Source organism: Odocoileus virginianus, chromosome 9 (genome assembly GCF_023699985.2).
Source record: "Odocoileus virginianus isolate 20LAN1187 ecotype Illinois chromosome 9, Ovbor_1.2, whole genome shotgun sequence".
Classification (NCBI taxonomy): Eukaryota; Metazoa; Chordata; class Mammalia; order Artiodactyla; family Cervidae; genus Odocoileus; species Odocoileus virginianus.
Genome location: NC_069682.1, coordinates 48,802,140 through 48,826,081, shown reverse-complemented (window position 1 = coordinate 48,826,081; position 23,942 = coordinate 48,802,140). Strand labels below are relative to the sequence as shown.

The 23,942-nt window shown below is 38.1% G+C and overlaps 1 protein-coding gene across 3 annotated transcripts in view; it reads right to left on the bottom strand.

The window, feature by feature from the left end:
• The window catches only part of ATRN (attractin), a 180,632-nt gene that overhangs the window by 101,304 nt on the left and 55,386 nt on the right, over window positions 1–23,942 (bottom strand). For all 3 annotated transcript variants that reach the window (XM_070472354.1, XM_020877059.2, XM_020877060.2), the window contains exons 3-6: window positions 22,110–22,223; window positions 14,987–15,115; window positions 13,136–13,341; window positions 11,804–11,972 (exon numbers count right to left, since the gene is read on the bottom strand). In XM_070472354.1, the coding sequence (XP_070328455.1) occupies window positions 11,804–11,972; window positions 13,136–13,341; window positions 14,987–15,115; window positions 22,110–22,223 (618 nt within the window). The remainder of the gene's footprint in view (window positions 1–11,803; window positions 11,973–13,135; window positions 13,342–14,986; window positions 15,116–22,109; window positions 22,224–23,942) is intronic.

Here is a 23,942-nt window from a genome sequence, read left to right as displayed (position 1 = left end):
TATTTCTTTACATGTGTAACCTCTCATTTCATCTCATTTTGTTATTATCATCTTCTTGTCTTTCAGCTTGTTTTCTGAATTCAGATTCTCATTATTTTGATTCATAGCACAAAGCAATTGGAAGAAATCTTCTGCTTTCAAGTTTACTTTTCCTCTATGATCAGTTCTTGTCAGTTTTATATGCTATGTTCTTTCCTTTTTACTTTTTTCACCATAGATATCTACATGCGCTACAATGTCATTTCTTTCATCTTGCTGTGGTTAGACTGCTCTCCAGATATTACATTCCCAAAGTATGTGTGAATTTTCCTTTTTCCACTGTATCTAAGACAAGTTAATCTTTCCATCCTAGTTTTAGCGTGAGAGTTGGCATTTTATGTTCTATCCCCTTCTCTGAAGTCTGAAGAAATGCTGGGGCTCAGATGTGGGTAGTATGTTCAGTATTAGAATAATATATCCAAAGTCTACTTACCTCTGAGATTTTGTTTAAGTGTCCTTCCTCAAATTTTGTCCTTGATCAAATTTTGGGATATCTAAATTACACAGAAACTCTGACTTCTGGGTAGGGTCAGCCACTTGATCAATTTCCCCACTCTTTACCTGATCCTTCTCATCAACTACTACTTCTACTATTTGGTTAAAAGGTTTAAAAAAAAAAAAACCCACAGTGATACCCAATCAGTTTACTTCTTTCTAGATTTGGGGCTATTAGTGTGAACTCTCAGAATTTCACCCATATGGTTTCTGCGGGTAAAGAAGGAGTTGGTCTTACTGTTCCAATGTGCCTGTTTTAAGTTTATCGGATCAAGTGATACTCCTTATCATTGCTCAATTTCTCACTATTTTTTTTTAACTTAAAAAGCAGCAATAACAACAAACACATTTTGTTCAAGGAAAGGAAATTCAGTGATGAAGTTTCAATTGGAAATCTTAAACCAGAAGACCAAGGCCATTTGTTTTGCAAGAGGACCCTTGGGTGACATGAAATAGGAAATGCTTTTTAATGTAACAAAGTTTTGGGTTAACAGGGTCGTAGAGAAAACAGAGCGAGGGTAATTCCTGGAATATACTTATCTAAGAGTATCGATGATGATCAAATTTATGATCTAAAGTTCCAGAAATATTTCTTCTAAAATGTGTCACTATATTTACTTTTCATGAGTCAGTAAAAATTTATTTGAAACTACATTAGTATTTACACAAAATACATAAAGCTATAAAATCACGTTTTGATCAACTACAAGTAGAAAACACGTTAAAAATCTAAAGAATAAGTGTGGAGATATATTCGTTAGATTACTCCTTTCTGCCCATGGACAATGCTAAGTAGGCTTCATTAAAGTCCCCCTCCTCTGTTGCTGTCATGTCTAAGTCAAGAGTCTCCCAAAGAGCTGGAAAATTATGGAATATCTTCATCACAGGTTTGAGTTTTGGGAAAAAAAAAAACAGATGTGAGTCTGAAGAGTCATTCTGGGCAACAGGGAATGCTCACAGACTGTGTGGTAATGGGGGATCCAAACACCAAGTGCTCCAGAGGCTGCATGTTTATCATGTATGTCATTGTGAAGGAGGTGGATGCAGCCATGAATGCAAGGCCACAAAGTGGATAGAAGAGATGTATAACCAGAGAGGGAACTTTGGTTCCACATCTTACTCAAGAGAAGATTTTCAAAGTCCTGGTGCCCATTTAACTATGAAAAATATTTTTGCTGGTGGCATTAATGAAGACACTGAAGAACATTATCTAAGAGATTATCTTGAACAGTAGGGGAAAATGTAGGTCATGACTGACTGAGGCAGTGGCAAAAAAGAGGCTTTTGCTTTTGTCACCTATTATGACCATGACTCCATAGACAAGATTGCTGTTCAGAAATACCACACAGTGAATGGCCGTAACTGTGAAGTAAGGAAAGCCCTACCTAAGCAAGAGATGGCTAGTGCTTAATCAAACCAAAGAGGTCAAAGTGGTTCTGGAAACTTTGGTAATGTGAATGACAACTCTGGTTGTGGAGAAAACTTCAGTGGTCAAGATGGCTTTGGTGGCACCTCATGGTGGTGGTAGATATGATGGATGTGGGGATAGTTATAATGGATTTGTTAATGATGGAAGCAATTTTGGAGGTGGTGGAGGCTGTAATGATTTTGGCAATTACAATAATCAATCTTCAAGTTTTGGACCCATGAAAGGAGGAAACTGGAGGTAGAAGCTCTGGCCCCTATGTTGGAGGAGGCCAATACTTAGCCAAACCATGAAACTAAGGCGATATGGTGGTTCCAACAGCAGCAATAGCTATGGCAGTGGTAGAAGGCTGCAGAAGGTTTTAATTACTGCCAGGAAACAAAGCTTAGCCAAAGAAGAGAGCCAGAGAAGTGACAGGGAAGCTATAGGTTATAACAGATTTGTGAACTCGGTCAAGTACAGTGGTGGCAGGGCCTAGCTGCTACAAAGAAGATATGTTTTAGACAACACTCATGTGTATGGGTGAAAAACTTGAGGTCTGTATTTGTGACTAACTGTGTAACAGGTTATTTCAATTTCTGTTCTATGAAATAATAGCAAATGAAGCAACAGACAAAGGATTAATCTCAAAAATATACAAGCAACTCCTGCAGCTCAATTCCAGAAAAATAAATGACCCATTCAAAAAATGGGCCAAAGAATTAAACAGACATTTCTCCAAGGAAGACATACGGATGGCAAAAAAACACATGAAAAGATGCTCAACATCACTCATTATCAGAGAAATGCAAATCAAAACCACAATGAGGTACCATTACACGCCAGTCAGGATGGCTGCTATCCAAAAGTCTACAAGCAATAAATGCTGGAGAGGGTGTGGAGAAAAGGGAACCCTCTTACACTGTTGGTGGGAATGCAAACTAGTACAGCCAGTATGGAAAACAGTGTGGAGATTCCTTAAAAAGCTGGAAATAAATCTGCCATATGACCCAGCAATACCACTTCTAGGCATACACACTGAGGAAACCAGATCCGAAAGAGACACATGCACCCCAATGTTCATCGCAGCACTGTTTATAATAGCCAGGACATGGAAGCAACCTAGATGCCCATCAGCAGACGAATGGATGAGGAAGCTGTGGTACATATACACCATGGAATATTACTCAGCCATTAAAAAGAATTCATTTGAGTCAGTTCTAATGAGATGGGTGAAACTGGAGCCCATTATACAGAGTGAAGTAAGCCAGAAAGATAAAGACCATTACAGTATACTAACACATATATATGGAATTTAGAAAGATGGTAATGATAACCCTATATGCAAAAAAAGAAAAAGAGACTCAGATGTATAGAACAGACTTGTGGACTCTGTGGGAGAAGGCGAGGGTGGGATGTTTCAAGAGAACAGCATCGAAACATGTATATCTAGGGTGAAACAGATCACCAGCCCAGGTTGGATGCATGAGACAAGCGCTCGGGCCTGGTGCCCTGGGAAGACCCAGAGGGATGGGGTGGAGAGGGAGGTGGGAGGGGGGACCGGGATGGGGAATACATGTAAATCCATGGCTAATTCATTTCAATGTATGACAAAAACCACTGCAATGTTGTAAAGTAATTAGCCTCCAACTAATAAAAATAAATGGAAAAAAAAAAAAAATAAAAATAAAAAATTTCTGTTCTATGGAAAGCATAAAGCATTCCAACAAAGGGTTTTCATGTAGTGGGGTTGTTTTTTTTTGCACCCACGCTGTTGATTGCTAAAAGTAATAGTTTGATCATAATGCTGAATAAATGTGTCTTTATTATTAAAAATGTGCTGTGCAAAGTTAGTCTACTCTGAAGCCATTTTGGTAAACAACCCCAACGGTATGAAGCTAGAATTATTTCAGAGTGATGCTAGGTTCCATTTGAAATTTACTCACAAACTGCTTGGGTGGAGAAGCCATTGTCTTCAGAAACCTTGGTGTAGTTGAACTGACAGTTACTGTGTTGTGACCTGGAATTCACTGTTAAAAAGTCACCCAAGCTAAGTCATGGAGGTTTTTGGTTATTAACATAACTGTTGGTATATCCTATGTGATACATCTAAGTTGAATTATGGTACCAGATAAAGCTATAGACGGGGATGAAGCTTGTACTTCTTACAAATTATAATCACCTATTATAATCTGTAAGCAATAAACTATTTAATATCCCCAAAATAATAAATAAATTAAAATTAAAAAATAAATGTGGCTCATGAGGTATACCAGTCAAATAAAAGTAACAGCTGACAAAAATATTTCTAAGAACAAATATTTGTGAAGGAAACAGATAATTCACTTAGTCTCTTGTTCACTTGATAAATAATTATTTGAGCACATTCTATGCACTAACCCAAACTGAGTGAACAAACAAGGTCTCTAAACTCAGAGAATACATAGTAGAAAAGGCAGAAAACAAGCAAGTACAACAATGGGCATATTAGTAGAATTAAAGTATTAAAAATTATGAACACTGCTCTAAAGGAAATGAGAAATTTAAAAGAAAACAAGGAGCACTTTATCAGGGAGGATCTCATTATGGCACAGTTAACTGATAGGGTATGTAAGGGGCAAAAGAAACTAGCCCTGAGGTACAATGGCAGGAGCAGTCTAGATAGAGGGAACAGCAACCGTAAGTGGCAGCACTAGAAGAAGTGGTTAGATTAGGGATAGATTTTAAGGGTAGGACTAACAAGACCTGCTGACATACTGTGGCAGACAGACACTAGGGTGGGCCTCATGATCTTTGTGTTCATTTGAGCAGGATCCATGATTTGCTTCTAACCAACAGAATATGGCAGAGATGATGAGATGTCATCTTCATGACCTCTATCCTGCTAGCAGCCTCAGTCAAAAGACTCTCCTTGTGGCCGGGTAAGAAGCCTTACTTCATTTTACTACTGGGAAAACCCTGGTGATAAGGAAATCTGGGCAGCCTCCAGGAACTATGAGGTGACCTCCAGTTGACAAACAGCAAGAAGTCAGGGTCCTTAGTCTTACAACCACCAGGAAATGGATTCTGCCAACAGCTTGAAAGAGCTTAGAAGTGGATTCCTCCCCAGCTGAACTCCTAAGTTAGAACACAGACCAGGGAACACCCTGATTGCAGTTAAGCCATGCCTAGACCCCTAACCAGCAGACACTATGAGGTAATGATGTGTGTTGTTTTAATCTTCTAAGTTTATGGCAATTTACACAGCAAGAGATAACTAAACATATACTGATATGGAATTTGAAAAAACAAGAAGTCAAGGATAACTACAAAATTTGGGGGCTTAAGCAAATAGAAGGATAGAGTGGTCATTTACTAAGATAGGGACTTCTGGGGCAAGAAAAGGCTTGGAGGAAAGATCACTTTGGGACGCATGGCATTTAAGATGCCTGTTGGATAGTCAAAGACTGAGAGGTCAAATAAAGGGGTAGAGATATGTGAACAGGAGACAAATCGAGGATGCAGATATAAACTTGAAAGTCACCAGCATAAAGGCCAAGATAACACGAGATCACTGAGAGAATAAATACACACACTCACCAATGAGGACCAAGAGGGCTGAGCCCTGATACACATCATCATTCAGAAGTTAGTCAGCTGAAGAGGAACCAGCTAAGGAGGTCGAGAAGGATTGAACAGTTGGGGGGAAAAAATGTCAAGGAAATGTACAGTCCTGAAAGCAAAGTGAAGAAATTGTTTAAAAGAGAGAGACTAGTCACACCAAATATTGGTGAAAGATAAGTAAGATGAGGACTAAGACTTGAAAATTTTAAATCCATTCCTTAGTCACACTAGCCATATTTCAAGTGCTCAAAAACATATGGATAGTGATGTAACAGTGAGACATGACAGAGCACATGCTGAACATTTTCATCATGGCCAAAACAGAAACTGTCCACTGGAAAGAAAGAGAAGACAGAAAAATGAGCAAAGATGCTGCTGTTGTGGTTCAGCTGCTAAGTCGTGTCTGAATCTTTGTGAATCTTTGTGACTGCAAATTTCCCCCAAGGACTGCAAATTTCTCTGTCCTTCACTGTCTCCCGGAGTTTGCTCAAACTCATGTCCACTGAGTCGATGAAGCTATCTAAACATCTCATCTTCTGCTGCCCTTTTCTCCTCTTGCCTTCAATCTTTCCCAGCATCAGAGTCTTTTCCAATGAGTCAGCTCTTTGCATTAGGTGGCCAAAGGATTGAAGCTTCAGCAACAGTCCTTCCAATGAATATTCAGGGTTGATCTCCTTTCAGATTGACTGGTTTGATCTCCTTGCAGTCCAAGGAACTCTCAAGAGTCTTCTCCAGCACCACAGTTCGAAAGCATGAATTTTTTGCCATTCAGTCTTCTTTACGGTCCAACTTTCACATCCATACATGACTACTGGAAGAAACCACAGCTTTGACTTTGTCGGCAAATGATGTCTCTGCTTTTTAACACAGAGGTTTGTCGTATCCTTCCTTCCAAGGAGCAAGTGTCTTTTAATGTCATGGCTAAGGTCTGTCATAGCCTTCTTTCCAAGGAGCAAATGTCTTTTAATGTCATGGCTACAATCACCATCTGCAGTGATTTTGGAACCCCAAATATAGTATCTATCACTGCTTCCACTTTTCCTCTCTTCTATTTGCCATGGAGTGATGGGAACAAATGCCATGATCTTATTTTTTTTTTAATGTTGAGTTTCAAGCAAATTTTTTCACTCTCCTCTTTCACCCTCATCAAGAGGCTCTTCAGTTTCTCTTCACTTTCTGCCACTAGAGTGGTATCATCTGCATATCTAAGGTTGTTGATATTTCTTCTGGCAATCTTGATTCCAGCTTGTGATTCTCCAGCCCAGGATTTCACATGATGTACTCTGCACAGAAGTTAAATAAACAGGATGACAATATACAGCCTTGTCATGCTCCTTTCCCAATTTTGAACCAGTCAGTTGTTCCACATATGGTTTTAACTGTTGCTTCTTGACCCACATACAGGTTTCTCAGGTGACAGGTAAGGTGGTCTGGAACGCTCATCTCTTTCTAAGAATTTTTCACAATTTGTTGTGATTCATAGTCAAAGGTGTTAGCATAGTCAATGAAGCAGAAAAAGTGAAGGTAGAACAGTAGAAATTCCTTAAAATTTTTCTGGAATTCCCTTGCTTTCTCTATGATCCAACAAATGTTAGCAATTTGATCTCTGGTTCCCCTGCCTTTCTGAAACTCACCTAGTTCATCTGAAGTTCTTGGTTCACACATTACTGATGCCTAGCTTGAAGAATTTTGAGCCTAACCTTGCAAGCATGTGAAATGAGCATAAGTGTATGATAGTTTGAACATTCTTTGGCATTGCCTTTCTTTGGGATTAGACTGAAAACTGACCTTTTCCAGTCCTATGGTCACTGCTGAATTTTCCAAATTTGCTGACAAATTGAGTGCAGCACTTTAACAGCATCATCTTTTAGGATTTTAAATAGCTAAACTGGAATTCCATCACCTCCACTAGCTTTTTTTTTTTTTTTAAATAATGCTTCCTAAGGCCCCCTTGACTTCACACTCTAAGATGTCCAGCTCTAGGTGAGTGACCACACCATCATGATTATCCAGCTCATTAAGACCTTTCTTATACAGTTCTCTGTATTCTTGCCACCTCTTCTTAATCACTTCTGCTTCTGTCAGGTCCATACCATTTCTGTCCTTTATTGTGCCCATCCTTGCATGAAATGTCCCCTTGATATCTCCAATTTTTCTTAAAAAGAACTCTGGTCTTTTCCATTCTATTGTTTTCCTCTATTCTTTGCATTGTTCATTTAAGAAGGCCTTCTTATCTCTCCTTGGTATTCTCTGGAACTCTACATTCAGTTGGGTGTATATTTCCCATTCTCCCTTGCCTTTCGCTACTCTTCTTTTCTCAGCTATTTGTAAAGCTTCCTCAGACAACCACTTTGCCTTCTTGCATTTCTTTTTCTTTGGTGTGATTTTGGTCACTGCCTCCTGTACAATGTTACAAACCTCCTTCCGTAAGGAAATCAACTATGGATATTCATTGGAAGGACTGATACTGAAGTTGAAACTCCAATACTTTGGCCATCTGATGCAAAGATCTGACTCACTCGAAAAGATCCTGAAGCTGGGAAAGATTGAAGGCAAATGAAGAAGGGGGCAGCAGAGGATGAGATGGTTAGATAGCATCACTGACTTAATGGACATGAATTTGAGTAAACTCCGGGAGATAGTGGAGGACAGAGGAACCTTGCATGCTAGAGTCCACGAGGTTGCAAAGAGTCAAACATGACTTAGTGACTAAACAACAACAAACAATAATCATTAAAAAAAAATAGCATGGAATGTATTCATAGATATCACAAGGAGAGATAAAGCTGAGGATGACCAAAAGGGGAGAGGGACAACTGAACAATATAAACCAGTAAGGTAATCTTTATCTTTCAAAGCTGAAATGGGAAACAAGGCCACTAGCTCAGAAGGAAAATAGGAGAAAATGTGGTAGAGATCTAAAAAATGAAAAGATAATGACAGCTGAGCAGGAGAATGAGAGAGGGAATGTGAAAGAATTAATGAAGCATAAACTCCTATAGGAGTCAGGGATTATTGGCATTTACCCAGTCTCTTGAATCTGTACATTCACGTGCTTAGTCGCTCAGTCATAGCCGACTCTTTGCGACCCCATGGACTGTAGCCCGCCAGGCTCCTCTGTCCAAGGAGTGTTCTAGGCAAGAATACTGGAGTGGGTTGCCATTTCCTTCTCCATCTGTACATTCATATCTTTTGCCAAACTTGGGCAACTGCTACTTCTTCAAATACTTTTTCAGACACACCCAGTTCCTTCCTCTCCTCCTCCTCTCCTGGTGACAGAAATGTTAAGATATTTTGTTACAATCCACAGGTCTCTGCAATTCTGTTCATTTTTTAAAATGTTCTATTTTCTCTGTGTTGGTCAGATTAAGGAATTTCTACTGTTCTACCTTCAAGTTCATTGATTCTTTCCTCTGTCCTCTCCTTTCTATTGCTGAGAGAACTGCTGAAGCATTTTTTATAATGGTTGCTTTAAAATCTTTGTCAGATAAGTCTAATATATATGTCACCTTGGTATTAGTGTCTCTTGATTGTCTTTTCTCATTCAAGTTGAGATTTTCCTGGCTCTTAGCATGTCAAATGACTTTCAACTGAAATCTGAACATTTGGGGCATGATGACATAAGACTCTGGATCTTATTTAAATCTCCTGTTACAGCAGGCCTCCTCTGACACCACCCCAGGGGAGAGACAGAAGGTCCACTCATTCTTGCTATTGCTGCCAGGCCAGGGTAGAAACCCCCACAGTGACTCCACTGATGTCACAGGAGTCAGGGAGACCTCATTAATGCCTGGTGCAGAAGGTCCCAGCTCTCTTAACTGGACTTCTTTAACCCTACCTTGGTAGGATGGAGGGGGGTGATTGGAGCACCTCACAATCTCCTAGCATTAAGTGGAAATTTAGACTCTACACTTGCACTTTTCAGGCAGGGATGTGGGTGAGGCCACAGTTCTTTCTGTAGTGTTTGGATAGGGTAGAATGGTTATTATCTAAAAGTTTTCTGTCTTGTTAACCTGCCCCTTTCCTGGTCCTCATGCCAGAGAAAATGGGGTTTTCTTGGGGTTTTTCAGCTTGTACCTATTAATATTTCCAGACTGCTGATTTTTTCAACATCAAGTCTGAGAAAATAAGAAACAAAAGTAAAATCCTCAGAACTTACCATTATGTCATTCTTTGGTTCTTGGGTAAGACTGCCTTCTTCAGAGTTTCCTTATGTTTGTTTTGTATGTTGTTTTATACATAATGTCAGGGCTTTTAATTGTACTTACCATACAAAGAACAGGGCAAAACAACCTTCATTTATTTGTGATTTTAAAAAACTTCCTTTTTCATATTCTATTTCTAAAAGTGTTATCTGCTGTGTTTACTCTGTGTGTTCCATCTAAGTTTGTCTTTAATTCTGAAATTAAAATTCTTTCCTAATTTCTATCATCTCCTTTCTGAAATGTTCTAGTTCTGGTTATATTGTTCTTTAATTTTTTTAAACTTTTCTTGTATTTTAGCTTATTTTGGAATACTAAGTTATAATATTTATCAGTTTTGTGAATATATTTTTCTATTATACTTATATGTTTGAAGGGGTGTTAGCCTACTTAGTCTCTTCTTTTCTGTAATAACTTTCCATGAGATTTGACCTTGATATTTTTCTGTTGCTGAACTTTAAGTAAAATTACTTTTTCCTGAACTCTTAGAGGAGGAGTTTTACTTAGCTAGTTTTTCTTAATTTCTCAGCTCACTAGCTCCTCTTCTGTTGTAGTGTACTGTCCAACTATCCTGCACCGTACACCTGCTGAGATCTCCTGACTCTGTTCCCTTCTCAGACTGATATCTGGATGTTTTTGAACTTTTTCTAGGCTGTCTCTGTCCTGTTTGATGTGAATTTTATTTCCAGAAGCATTTCCTCAGTTTGGGGCTTTTTCCTACAAAGAGTCTTTGACTAGTTCATTTTGAGAGTTAATAAGTCAGAATCCGCTTTAGCCTTTTCAGATCCTACTACAGATCCCTTGAACTCATCTAGATTTTGCATACTAGAATATGCAAAATCTTCCCAGTTACAGTTGTTGTTTTCAAAGCAGCTTGCTGAGTTTCCCAGTGGGTTTTTGGGTTTACTGTTAGTGGGCCCACTGCTCCCCTCTGCTTACTGTTACAAAGATACTGACAGCACATTAGTCTCATAGCTGTCAATGGTTTAACTCCACCCATTCGAGTAGATAGATACCTTTTGACCAAGTTTGTTATAGATGCTGCCCCTGTGTCTTACTTGTTTTGTGTTTTAATTTTTAAATTTTATTCATTTACTTACTTTTGGCTGTGCTGGGTCTCCATTACTGCACAGGCTTCTCTCTAGCGTGGAGAATGGGGGCTATTTTTTACTTGCAGTGCATGGGCTTCTCATTGCAGAGGCTTCTCTTTTGGCAGAGCACAGTCTCTAGGGCGTGCAAACTTCAGTAGTTGTGGCTCCTGGGCTCCACAACTATAGAGCACAGGCTCAGTAGTTGTGGCACACAGGCTTAGCTGTTCTGTGGCATGTGGGATCTTCCTGGATCAGGGATTGAACCCGTGTCTCCTGCATTGGCAGGTGGTTTCTTCACCACTGAGCTATCAGGGAAGCCCTCTATGTTTTAATTTTTAATGACTATGTTTGGGGGATTCAGAAGCTATACTACCACTGTCATATTTCCAGAATTCCTTAATGAATAGATGCTGATTTTTTACAACATTCATTAGCAGAAAATGTTTAGGAAAAGTTTCCAGGGTGCAAAATCAACACAAGTATTTATAAATTTCTACTCAAAGTCAATCTCCATAGTTAATTCCATTATGGAAATATATTCTCCTTTCAGGATGAGCAGCATGGAACCAGCATACAGACCTTGAACCTTGGGAAATATTAGAGAATGACATAATTTCCCCCTAGTAAATTACAAATTCATGTCACTTAACCTACAGAAATGCTAATTAAATTAAAAGGTAAAGCAATCCCTTACTTATCAAGAATTTACTACATATATCTGAAGCAAATTTTGAGACAATGTATGGAAAAGATGAATTATTCCTCACTACAACAATGAATTCTTTTGGACTTCCTTTTTCAAAAACTAAGAATATGTCCCCAAAAGTCTAGAATACAACTGCCAAAATACTAACAGAGATTTTCTTCAGGAATGCAATTACTGATGATTTCTTTTTACTTATCTCTATTTTAACTATCTTCAAAATGGAAAACCTAAGCTTCTTATAAAAATGTTTAAAACAACTTACGCTAGAACCATGTTGTAATCTGAGTGGTTGAACATATATCCGCCAACAACCCACATTATATTTCCATTGACCACAGCTTTATGAGAGGCTCTGGGGAGCTTTAGGTCAGAATATTCCTCTCGTGTCCAAAATGACTGGTTAGCTGGTACAGGAACTGAACATCCAGGACCTAACAAAACAAAACAAATTAGCTTTACAAAGTGCAGCTTTCAAATTACTGCATTTCGTGAATTCCCTGGTGGTCCTGATGTTAGGGCTCCACCCTTCCACTGCAGCGGGCACAGGTTAGGGAACTAAAATCCCACATGCTGTGCAGCATGGCCAAAAATAGAAAATTATTGCATTTCAAGTTTTAATCATCCAAATACAACAAATATCTAAAGAATGCTTATAGTCTTTCCTTTAGCATCTAAATATCAGACAAATCCCTTTAATTTGCACTTTCAATTTACTCAAAGCTAGTGACCAAGGATAATCTCTAATAAAATTTAAAATCACACACTTTCTACTGAAGACCTGACCATATCCAGGTTAGGATTTTTTAGTAATGAAATACTTGCTAAGCAGCTCTCAGAGGAAAGAGTGGACAAAGGAATTATTAATTCAAATGAAAATCCCTATAGAGCTAAAATGTAAACACTAGTCCTGGATGTGTTATAAACTATCCATTTCCTGGAAAATCAAGAAACTCCATTTCTGAGAGGTTTGGCTTCTGCTCCAGTAAACTGGAAGTTAGTCAAATACTTCAATTGTTTAACTCCTCAACGTAAGCCAAACTGAATAAGCTAAAGCATTTAAACAAGCATATTTCTGGAAATTCAAAATAAAAGTGTTCTGAGAAAGAAGTAAATGTATAAAAAATAACTAAATCAGTAACAGCTGTTAATCACCTACCCCTTGAAGAATTTGCTAAAGGGGTTGTTTAATAATCTTTATCTGTACTAACTGACTGCTTTAGGATTCTATTGCATAATAAACTCCAACTTCCTGTGAATTTATTGAAAGATTCTGTGGAGAAACCATTATTGTCAGCTCTTGTCCCACATCTCGGCTTGGGTCTCTGCTATGTCTTATGGCTGAGACCAAGTTCTCTAAATTCATGAATGAACTGTGAAGAATATTAAAGTGTTTCAAAACTGAGACCACAACCATACATTTATAAAATTCAAAGATTTGTAAGAAGTTGAATAAAGAGATATGAAAATTTAAATGCCTCCTGATATATGATTAATATAAATGTTACAGATACTAGGAACAAAGTGAATCTACGATTTATTAAGCTAGAAACATTCTGTGAATTAAAAGAAAAAAAAGAAAGAAAAACATTCCTACCCTGCCACTCTGAGAAGCAGGAGCATCCTCTGACATCACTTGAATTGCAGATGCCTCGATGAGGAAAACCACAGTTATTTACACAGTGAGGAATGTCACATGCTTCACCCTTCCAGTTTTCAGAACATTCACATTGAACAGTGTTGCTGCTATTACTGATCTTACACTCTCCTCGGCCTGAGCAATTATTCGGACACATGTCAAAACTATAAAAATAGTGGAGGGAAATTAAATCAATACAAAGCAACACTCTGATTAATTTAGCAGAACTTCCTCCTACATAAGGCTTAAGAAATCTCACTATCTAGCCACTTCACAAGTACAATTGCAGTACTTACCATTCAGCCTAAATGGGGTCACTCAACCCTGCAGAGCTAGGCAAGTAATAAAATAAAATTAAACCTGTTGGATTCTCATAAAAAGAGACAAATTAGCCCACAAATGATGAGCATTATAAAACTGCCAAATGCATGCTTACAAGTCTGGACAAGAAAAGGAAAAAACAAACTAACAACAATACACTACCATCCTCATTCCTCTGGATTGTCTCTGAAAGTTTACAGAATTTGTTTAAGATTATTGCACAGATTGGTGTATTGTAAATTTCTTAATAAGCTTACCTACCTATCTCAGATGGGAGAAAAGAGAAGAGCAGTTTAACTTAATACATGAGTTTAATCATAAAGTGTTGCATAGTAATGTGACTTAATTATATTGACAATACTTTGAAAAGACATAATTCAGATTTTAAAAAGGGGAGATAACAGGATTAAAAGATACTATAACAGTGTAAAGTTGAAAGTGAAAGGCAAGAATACTGGAGTGATTGCCATTCCCTTCTCCAGGGGATCTTCCCGACCCAGGGATTGAACCCGGGTCTCCAGCAATACGGGCAGATTCTTTACTGTCTGGGTGTAACATTCATGCCTACACCCAAATGTCAGTTCATGATACATCGATAATAAAATTTTGAAAGTGTTTGCATTCAGTTTTTTCATAATCTATGTTTAATTTAACACAATAAACGCACATGCCTACTTTTCAGGCCCAGGCTTGTGATGAGCTGCCCAGATTGCCAAGTCACAAACCTTGGATACCTAAAAAACTGAATCACCATACTAATCAAGATAAGGACAGCTTTAAACAGTCTTGAAAGTTTACTGAGATCCTGAGAAAATGTGCAAGAAAAACAACCTAGCATAAAGGTCACTATGCTATACCAGGAATTGTCAAATATATTATGTAAAAGGCCAAATAATATGTATTTTAGGTTTTGTGGGTCACAGAAATTCTTATCACAGACCCCACTGCTTATGGAATTTTATGAAAATAAACATTAGAAGGAAAATAAGGAAAAGACAGAGTAAGCCTCTCTCCTACCACAACAAATTCCAAAAGCTGCTCAGAGTCTGTAGTCTACATTTCCTTTGTCATCAATGACCAACCTCTTAGTACATGAAAACTACTAATGTTTGTTAAATTGCACTTAGCCAACTCTTCTAATGTTTTTATCCATTAGTGGGAATGGATGATGCCCCTCTTTTTCAGGAAAAACTCAACAGCAGCAAGACCTGGTTGCAACTGCAGTCCCACAACTTTGACAATTTACCTTTTCTTGCCAGTTTCTTCATTTATAAAAGAAGTAGAGAAACAGTGCCTGTATCTGGGTTTTGGTTTTTTTTTTTTTTTTGGTATCCGAGTTTTTAAAAGAACTTTAAATGAGGAAATTCATGCAAACCGCTAGCACAATGCCTGGCATACTATAAACCTTCAATATATGTTAGTCATTATTATTGTTAAAGTATACAGTCTTCTGAAAAAAATCACAAATATTAAACTTAAATATCTTACTTGTAAGTGATATTAAATCCAGTCAAGTTATAAGCAGCATCACTAAAAAAATGCAGCAGGGCATAACCTGATGTAGCAACAACCTCTGGGACAGTCTCATTGCCGTCTCTCTCAGGAACAATGAGGCCGCTGAAATGAAAACACATGTCTTATAAAGGGAAGCACAAGAAGAGACACATCATATGGTGATGGACACAAATTCAACTGGATTTCACTCTTATAATTTGAAAAGTCACTTCTAGGAAGAAAGGTAAATTCCTATGATAAATGCACAGGAACAGATCTGAATGTTTTGCTAGGCTCTCCTCTATTCTAGGGTTTATTTCTAATGAGATTTGAAATCAGTGACCCTATTCTTTTTTTTAGTAGAATTTTTTTATAATATTCCTCAGAAAAACTGAGTAAACCTCTACAATCACAGAATGTAACAAACTTTATTAGCTGAAGGATACCAAACATACACCACGAAAGGTGTGCAAAGTAAAAATAGAAATAAAAGTCTGATACACAAACACCCATAATCTCAATACTATTAGCATTCTGATGTATTTTATTTGCCTAACTGATGCCATACTACACCTTATATTCTATTTTTCTAAGTAATAGTCCACAGTCTTTCTATGTCTCTAAAGCCCTCAGAGCTTTTAGAACCTTACTCAGAGCTCAGCACACAATAGTATCTGTTGAGTCTTTGTAAAGAGAAAGAACTACTGAGTCCAAGGGTCTATATGATGGTTTTAAGGCTCTCAATCAATATGCCAACTTGCTTTCCAGAAGAGAGATGCTGACTTGAAATCCCACCAAGACACCTCATCCTGACAACAAGGAGGATTATCTGTCCTATTTTAGCTTGGCTAATTTAATACATGAAAGTGATCTTTTCAACTACGGTTTTGAGCTTCTCTTATGCTCCTGAGTTTGATTTTTCCTATGTTTACTTTCCATCTTTTGCTCTTCTTCACATGCTAATATCTTTTGCCAAGTTATTGTTCAGTACCACCATAATTTCATTCAGAAAAAGCCTAATTCATTATCAGGCCCTGTGTAATCTGTTCCACACATAACCCCATCCCATGAACAAACATCTCATCTATTACAGATGGTCCCCAACTTAAGGATGGTTCCATTTAAAAGCTTTTGACTATAATTTTTTGACTTACAATGGTACAAAAGGTACTCATTTTCAGTAGAAACTGTACTTAGAATTTCGAATTTTTACTTTCTCCCAGGCTAGTGATATGCTGTATGATGCTCTCTCATGATGCTAGGCACAGGCACAGAGCTGCAGCCCTCAGTCAGCCACATGATCACAAGGGTAAATAACCATGTACAATTACTCTGTGCCCAGACAACCATTCTGCTTTTCACTTTCAATACAGTATCAATGAATTACATGAGATAGTCAACATTAATTATAAAATAGGCTTTGTGTTAGATGACTTTCCCAACTACAGGCTAATGTAAGTGTTCTTAGCACATTTAAAGTGGGCGAGGCTAAGCTATGTTGTTCAGTAGGTGAGGTATATTATATGTATTAAAATATTTTCAGTCTATGATGGGTTTATCAGGATATAATCTCATCATAAGCTAAAGAAGATCTGTACTTTCTTCCTTTCACTCGCTCGACCCCAGACACGCTGGCTTCTCTTCTTTCCTAGGGCACACATTTTGGGGCCTACGATTGTCTTAAACGCTCATTCATTATGACCTAACAATTCTATTTCTTAGTAGAAGAAACACTTGCTCATATACACACAGACAAATATATAAGAATCCTCACTATAGCACTATTCAGAATGAGAACAGGTTGAAACCACAAAAATGGTCATTCGGGAGCTGGATGAATGAGTCATTACATACATGGAGGTCTCTAGGACTAACAGGGCACTCATCGAGCCATTCTGATGAGAAGGAAAAAAAACCAGCATTAAGACAATAGGCCTAGTGTATGTGTACATTTATGTGTATTTATATAAGTGCATATAAAAATGAGTGGAAGAGCATACAGGCAGGGTGTGAGGAGGAAGAAGCGACAGGACGTTCATCCAACAAGTTTTTAATATGAAGGCAGAATTCTAGGAACCCAATGACCCTGAAGGTGCTCTCAGTTCAGTTCAGTCGCTCAGTCGTGTCCAACTCTTTGTGACCCCATGAATCGTAGCATGTCAGGCCTCCCTGTCCATCACCAACTCCCAGAGTTTACTCAAACTCATGTCCATCGAGTCAGTGATGCCATCTAGCCATCTCATCCTCTGTCGTCCCCTTCTCCTCCTGCCCCCAATCCCTCCCAGCATCAAGGTCTTTGGGTTGCAAAATAGTGAAACATTCTCTACTATGTATTCAACTGACAAATACTAAGTACTTACTACAAGTAAGCCACTGTTGTAGGTACAGTAAAGACGCCTCTGCCCTTACTGGAGCTCACCTCTCAGAGAAAGAATAAATAAGCCTAGATAATCAGTCCCCTACGCCTGGCCCACAGGTGTGTATATGTAATGTCAGGCAGAAGTAAAGGCTATAAACAGAAATAAAACAGTAAAAGAACAGAAAGTGCTACTTTAGAAAGGGCATTTAGGGAAGGACTCTTGGAAGAACTGACATTTGATTACAGACCTAAATGAAGGTTTCAACCATCACCATGCTTTCATCAGTTTTATACAGCAGAACTCTAAAACACTGAGGGATAAGTACTTGAAAGAGTAGGGTCACCCAGAAAAAGGCAAGTCAAAAGCAACGTTGGCATAACAAACACTGGCACAGGAAAAGACTGGGGACTTCGGTCACAAGTTGGACACTCTCTGTTATTCTAGCATGAATTTTAAGATCATAGAGATGTGAACTCCGAATCTTGTTCCAAAAGCCTAAGCATGTTATTAACATCTCTGAGCCTTAGCTTCCTCAAAAGCACAATGAAGGAAATTCTATCTACTTCACGACCAAGTAATGAGAATCAAACTGTTAAAGCAAGTGAAGCGTTTAAATAGCGTCTCACACTAGTAAATGCCCAGTAAGAGATGGCTTCTAGTACTTATTATTTATATGGTGGGGACATGTATAGAATGAATGACTGAATGGGTGGCGGGAGAAAGGATGGAGAGCCACAGAAGGAGAGGGACTAGATGACCACATTGCTGAACAGGATCAGCTTCCCTACTGTCAGAGAGACTCAGGCATTTGCTTCTTTTCACTTCAACAACTTGAAACTGTGACAGTTTCGGAATGGGCTTTCTCCCAGTGTGAAAATAAAATTGGTTTATGACAAAAAAAAAATAGGGGCTTCCCTGTTAGCTCAGTTGGTAAAGAATCCGCCTGCAATGCAGGAGACCCCAGTTTGATTCCTGGGTCAGGAAGATCTCCTGGAGAAGGGATAGGCTACCCACTCCAGTATTCTTGGGCTTCCCTGTGGCTCAGCTGGTAAAGAATCCACCTGCAATGCAGGAGACCTGGGTTCGATCTCTGGGTTGGGAAAATCCCCTGGAGAAGGGAAAGGCTACCCACTCCAGTATTATGGCCTGGAGAATTCCATGGACTATACAGCAAAGAATTGGACACGACTGAGCAACTTTCACTTTCATGACAAATATAAACTTTTACGAAAAAAATGAATACAAACATCAACCCAGTGTGCAAGGCAATAGAAAGTGTGTGGGTGAGAAAGTGATGATGCGGGTGGGCCATTCAACTGTGACCCAGAGCTGCCTCCACCTCCTTGTCCCCTGCCCCTAGGCAGGTGAATAAATGCAGACTCAGCTTAGGCTGCAGCCAGCAGTTCAACTTGAGTATCAAGAACTGCTTGCCCTGGGGTTCTTCATAATCTTATATTTTAAACACGGAGTATCACTGTTCAGAACCATTTTTGAAAATCGCTGAACTCAAAATACTGTCTTAATTCAACTTAACTGTGCCAGACAGACATAGACTCTTTAAACACACCTGGGGCACAACCTGACTTTGCCAACTACACTGTGTAAGTTTACTAGTAATCCTCAGTTGCTGGTTTTTTTTTTTTTAATATTTATTAATTTATTTATTTTTGGCTGTGTCAGGTCTTAGTTGCTGCACTTGGGCTCTTTGTTGCGGCACATGGGCTTCTTTCTAGTTGTGGTGTGCAGGCTTAGCTGCCCCGAGGCATGTGAGATCTTAGTTTCCTGACCAGGGATCAAACCCCTGCATTGGACGGCAGATTCTTAACCACTGGACCCCTAGGGAAGTCCCAGTAACCCTCAGTCTGACACACCCATCTGCTTGTAAAACACTACACTCAAGGATAGGCAGATGTGGAAGGTAAGCCAGATTCTTAAAGTCAGGGATAGGAGCCAGGGGATGAGGCCAGACAACATCTATACTTCCGACTGGTGAAAGAGGATCTACAATCACAAAAGAGGTTTGACTTGCCACAGTCTGACCATGATTTCAACATAGTGTTGGACACAAAGACTGACTCCTGCTTTCACAAGACTTCCTCTAACAGCTCTTCATCACAGTCTAAACAACTGCCTCATCAATATTTGACTTTCTTAAAAACAACAACAAAAACTTCTAAAAGGAATAAGAATGTTCTCAGGGAGGAGAACTATTCTCCCTGCTGCGTCCAATCTGCGACCAACCTCTGCGTCTCCCTCCCAAAAGATATGAGCAGAGCCGGCAGGTGTTCCACACAGGCGCTACACTTACACATTTGCTGAAGTGAATGCACCACAAAATCATAATGTTGTACAACTGGAAGAGAGCTGCTCCAGTGGTTCTCAAATTTGCCAAAGTAGTGGAACTCTGTTTGTTAAATAAACTTTATTCAGAACTTCAACATATAAAAGATAAATGTGATCAACCAGTTCAGTATCCAACTAAACCTGATGGTTTGCAATACACCCAGGGAAAACACAGTACAACACCTTCAGTTTAGGCTTCAGAAGCTGAGGAGCAGAGCACTTAAGAGAAGAGACCTGGGCAGGATTCAGATTAGAAGTCCACATCTTCTGAATCCTGTGTGGCTCTCATTTTCTTTATTTGGCTGAACAATCTGCCGCCAAGCTCACTCTACTCTGGACCCACAGCACATTACACTGGTTTGATTCCGCTACCCAAAGTCCTCCTGACCCAGCGGTACTCCTCAGCACCCCATCTTTGTGAAAGTGTCTTATGACTAAAAGTTATTTTCACACTCTTTGGTATGTCAGTGCTTCAAGGGTTCTGTGTTTCAGGGAAATTTCAACTATTAAACATACATTGTCTCACTATGATTTTAGAAGATGCACACTCAAATATGTCATAAGTTAAATTTTTAACACAATCAATTATTAATTTATACCTATCAGTAAATAAACTATTTTTTAATAGAAAAAATATATAAAAATCCTCCTGTTGTCTGTATATTTACTTTGGCTTCTCTCAAAAGTCAATGACTAAAACAGTTATACCCTGTTTTTTTAATATATATATATATCTCCTATATATATATAGTATATATAAGTATATACCCTATACTTCTGCTTATTTGTTGCTGCTACGGGTTCACATGTCTGCTCATTAAATACACAGTCAGGTGAACTATATGGTTATGCATACCCACTTGGCAGATGTTCCCACAGAGCTACTGGCAAGCTCATTCAAAGCACCTGGCACACAGAAGGGACTCCATGAATTTTAATTAACAAATGCAGTTAACAAGTGAACCTTCAACATGTTCAACATATACTATTATCATGAGAGCATCATACTAAAGATATAATAGTTTTTGTGCCTGTGTTAAAGTTTGGTGTGTTTCTTGCTATAAGACAAGGTATGAGTCAAATTCTGGGATAAAGATAGATATGTCCAACATGTGGCCAATATTATACCTTGCTTATAGTTTCCTTTGTTGTGCAATTGAGCTGCAGGAGTTGCTTGTATATTTTTGAGATTAATCCTTTGTCTGTCTCTTTGTTTGCTATTATTTTCTCCCATTCTGAAGGTTGTCTTTTCACCTTGCTTATAGTTTCCTTTTAAGTGGCCAATATTTTAACGCTTACTAGCATAGCCTGTCCACCCTGTTCTTTGGTCCTCTAAGTGAATCTCTGAAACCCAGAAAATGACCTTGGTTCTCAGTTCAAAGATATATTGGAGAGATTTCTAAGCCAGAGAGAGTGGAGAAATACAAGGGTACATTAGTCCTCTGACCTCATCTGTCCTTTGCCTTCTCATGTTTGGCTTCTCGCCTCTGTTATCTCCTCACTCACATGAGACATCAACCAGTCCCATGTGAGGAATACAAAAAATATTTGTTAAATTGATTTAAAGTCAGAGAACTAAAATATTTGAGAGGAAGAAATCCAGAAAGTCAGTTGTAGATGAAAAACTGACAACTATGACTCTCTAAGGATATGCATTTCAGAAAACATATTTTAAAAATCCTCTGTAGAGTAAAAGGAAGAAAACTAGAACAGTTTTGAATTCACATGTAATCAAAAATATGATAAATAACATGGCTATTGACTGTTAGTAAAAAGTAAAATGCCAAAACAATTCAAAATACCCCATGTATTTGGTGTTAAAACTGTTTAACTACAAACACAGAATATGCTTTTTGAAAAAAAATCACAACACATAACTGGAATGTTTCTCATTCTCCACAGATAACCACTGCTCATTTATGTACATCCTTCCAAAACTTTTTCCTCCCCAATATTAAGGTATTTACATAATTATACATCACACACACACACAACTACATATGAATACAACAAATAATTCCTGAATGCCTATGCAATGAGGAACACAACAAGGATCAAAATGAACATGATTCCTGATTTAATTTTTTAACAGAAATATTATTAGTCAATATATTACAAAACATTTTCAGATGTATACTTCACCACCACCATAAGAAGTAGGTAAACTTGATACTACTATCACAATTTTTTAGATCAGGAAACTAAAAAGAGTATTCTGCCCCCAAAAGTTACCCAGTAGTTACAGGCAGCAAAGTCAGGACTAGCACACAACTGATAGGACTCCATAACTAGTACTCTTTCCATGAAAATGTTTTAAGTGATAAAAAGGTGAATCCACTAAGAATACAGTCTAGGTGATAAATGAATTCAGAAAACAAATAATGGTTAACCAGTATTTATATGACTTAGCTTACCTAAAGGCAGCAACTAGCGGTGCATAAATTGAGTCCCCGTCATAAACATATAAATGGTCCCAACTACACTCTGTAGCAAAATGATTGAAACGAAGTCTCATTATTCTATTTGGCCTGAAAAGAAGAGAAAAAAGTAATTTATACTAATCATCATCATTCCCAAACATTTGCAAAAAAACATTTTAAGAATCTATAGAGAAAAGAAATTAATAGTACAAAATCAGCACTCCTTCACTTGTCAAAGATTTCCTTAGTACTTTCTATGTGCAAAAGATCACCAAACATGCAATGGTAAACAAAATATACATGGTCTATGCATCTTGGACCTTACAGTCTATACAGTCACAATTCTTTACCAATCTATTAGCCCTTCTTATTCAACTTAAGACTCCATACTACCTCATTTCACAAACATACCTGCCAATCCTCTAAACTCACCTGCCCCTCTGCCTTTTCATGGAACTCCCTAGAAAAATCCCCAATCTGCTTTGACCTAGACTGAATCTGGAGAAAACAAAGCCATGCTGGAAAAAGTCACAACACTGGGTAGGCTGGTTCCAGTACTGGTGCTCTGATTCTGCCAGCAGTCCTAACTAACTTTTAAGGACTATTTCAAACCACTCAGTCTCATCTACCTGCTTATGCTCAGCATCCAGACAAAATTTTCTCAAATTCCTGTTTTCCAAAATAGATACACACCTATCTACTTTTCCTTCTATCTCTGAAATATTTAAGATCTCCCTCTCTTCTGAAACTTCCACACCCACACTTTAAGTACTCTTTAAGTATCACATATTTTACTAAAAACAACAAAACAAAAAAACTTCAAATCCCAACTCTCCTTCCAGCTACTAATACACCTGTCCCTTTCTCCTCTGAAACGCCACAGAAGACTTTGCTTTTTTCAAATTCTTCACATCCTACTCTTCATTCTCCAACCTGGCTTTAGCACAAACACTCTACTCAAAAAGTTCTTGGACTATCAACACCATTTATATCTTGGTGATTTCTAACTGTAAGTCTCCAGCCTGAATCTTTTGTCTACCTCATATTTTGTGTCTAACTAATATCCCTAACCAAACATCTAAATAAATACATAAACAAGTTAACTCACATGGTGATGAATACTGCAAAGAAATTAAAGGAATGTGATGTATTAACAGTAGTACAACAAGCGGTGGGGAAATACCCCAGAAAGTTTTTGAAAAGATTTAAATGGTGAGAGGTAAGCCATGTGAAAAGTTGGAAGAGAAAATGTTTCAGAGAGAACAACAATCTTAAAGTCTTAGACTTAAGAAGTTGATGTGTTCAAGCAACATGAAGAAAATCAGCATGTGTGAAACACAGCAAACAGAAGAAGTCACATGAGATAAGAAGTGAGTGAGAAGTGCACAAGGGACAAAGGTAAAAACTGGAGCTGGAGGCCAATTTCAAGGCTTTTACAGTGGCCCAGGAAGAAAGAGGATGGTTGGTGGTTCTTACAATAACTGTAGAGTTGAAAATGAAAAGGAAAGCATGGGTCCTACTACTAATGGAAAGAAAGGTACCTACTGACCAGTAACACCTGCCCTGGAACTGTTAGGTTAGCAAGAAATAAACTTCTATATATTAAATCACTAAAAATAATAATAAATAAATAAGCTAACCAACAAACAAATAAAAAGGGCTATCAAAATCTCCTGCCTTCCCTGCTACCTATTCAAGTGAAATTTTCTTTACATACCTCAACCATAATAAAATATTCTGTTTTCTAACTATTACAATAAAAAATATACAAATTTCTGGTATGTACAATTCATCTGAAAATCAACACAAATTTTAAAATTAACACTG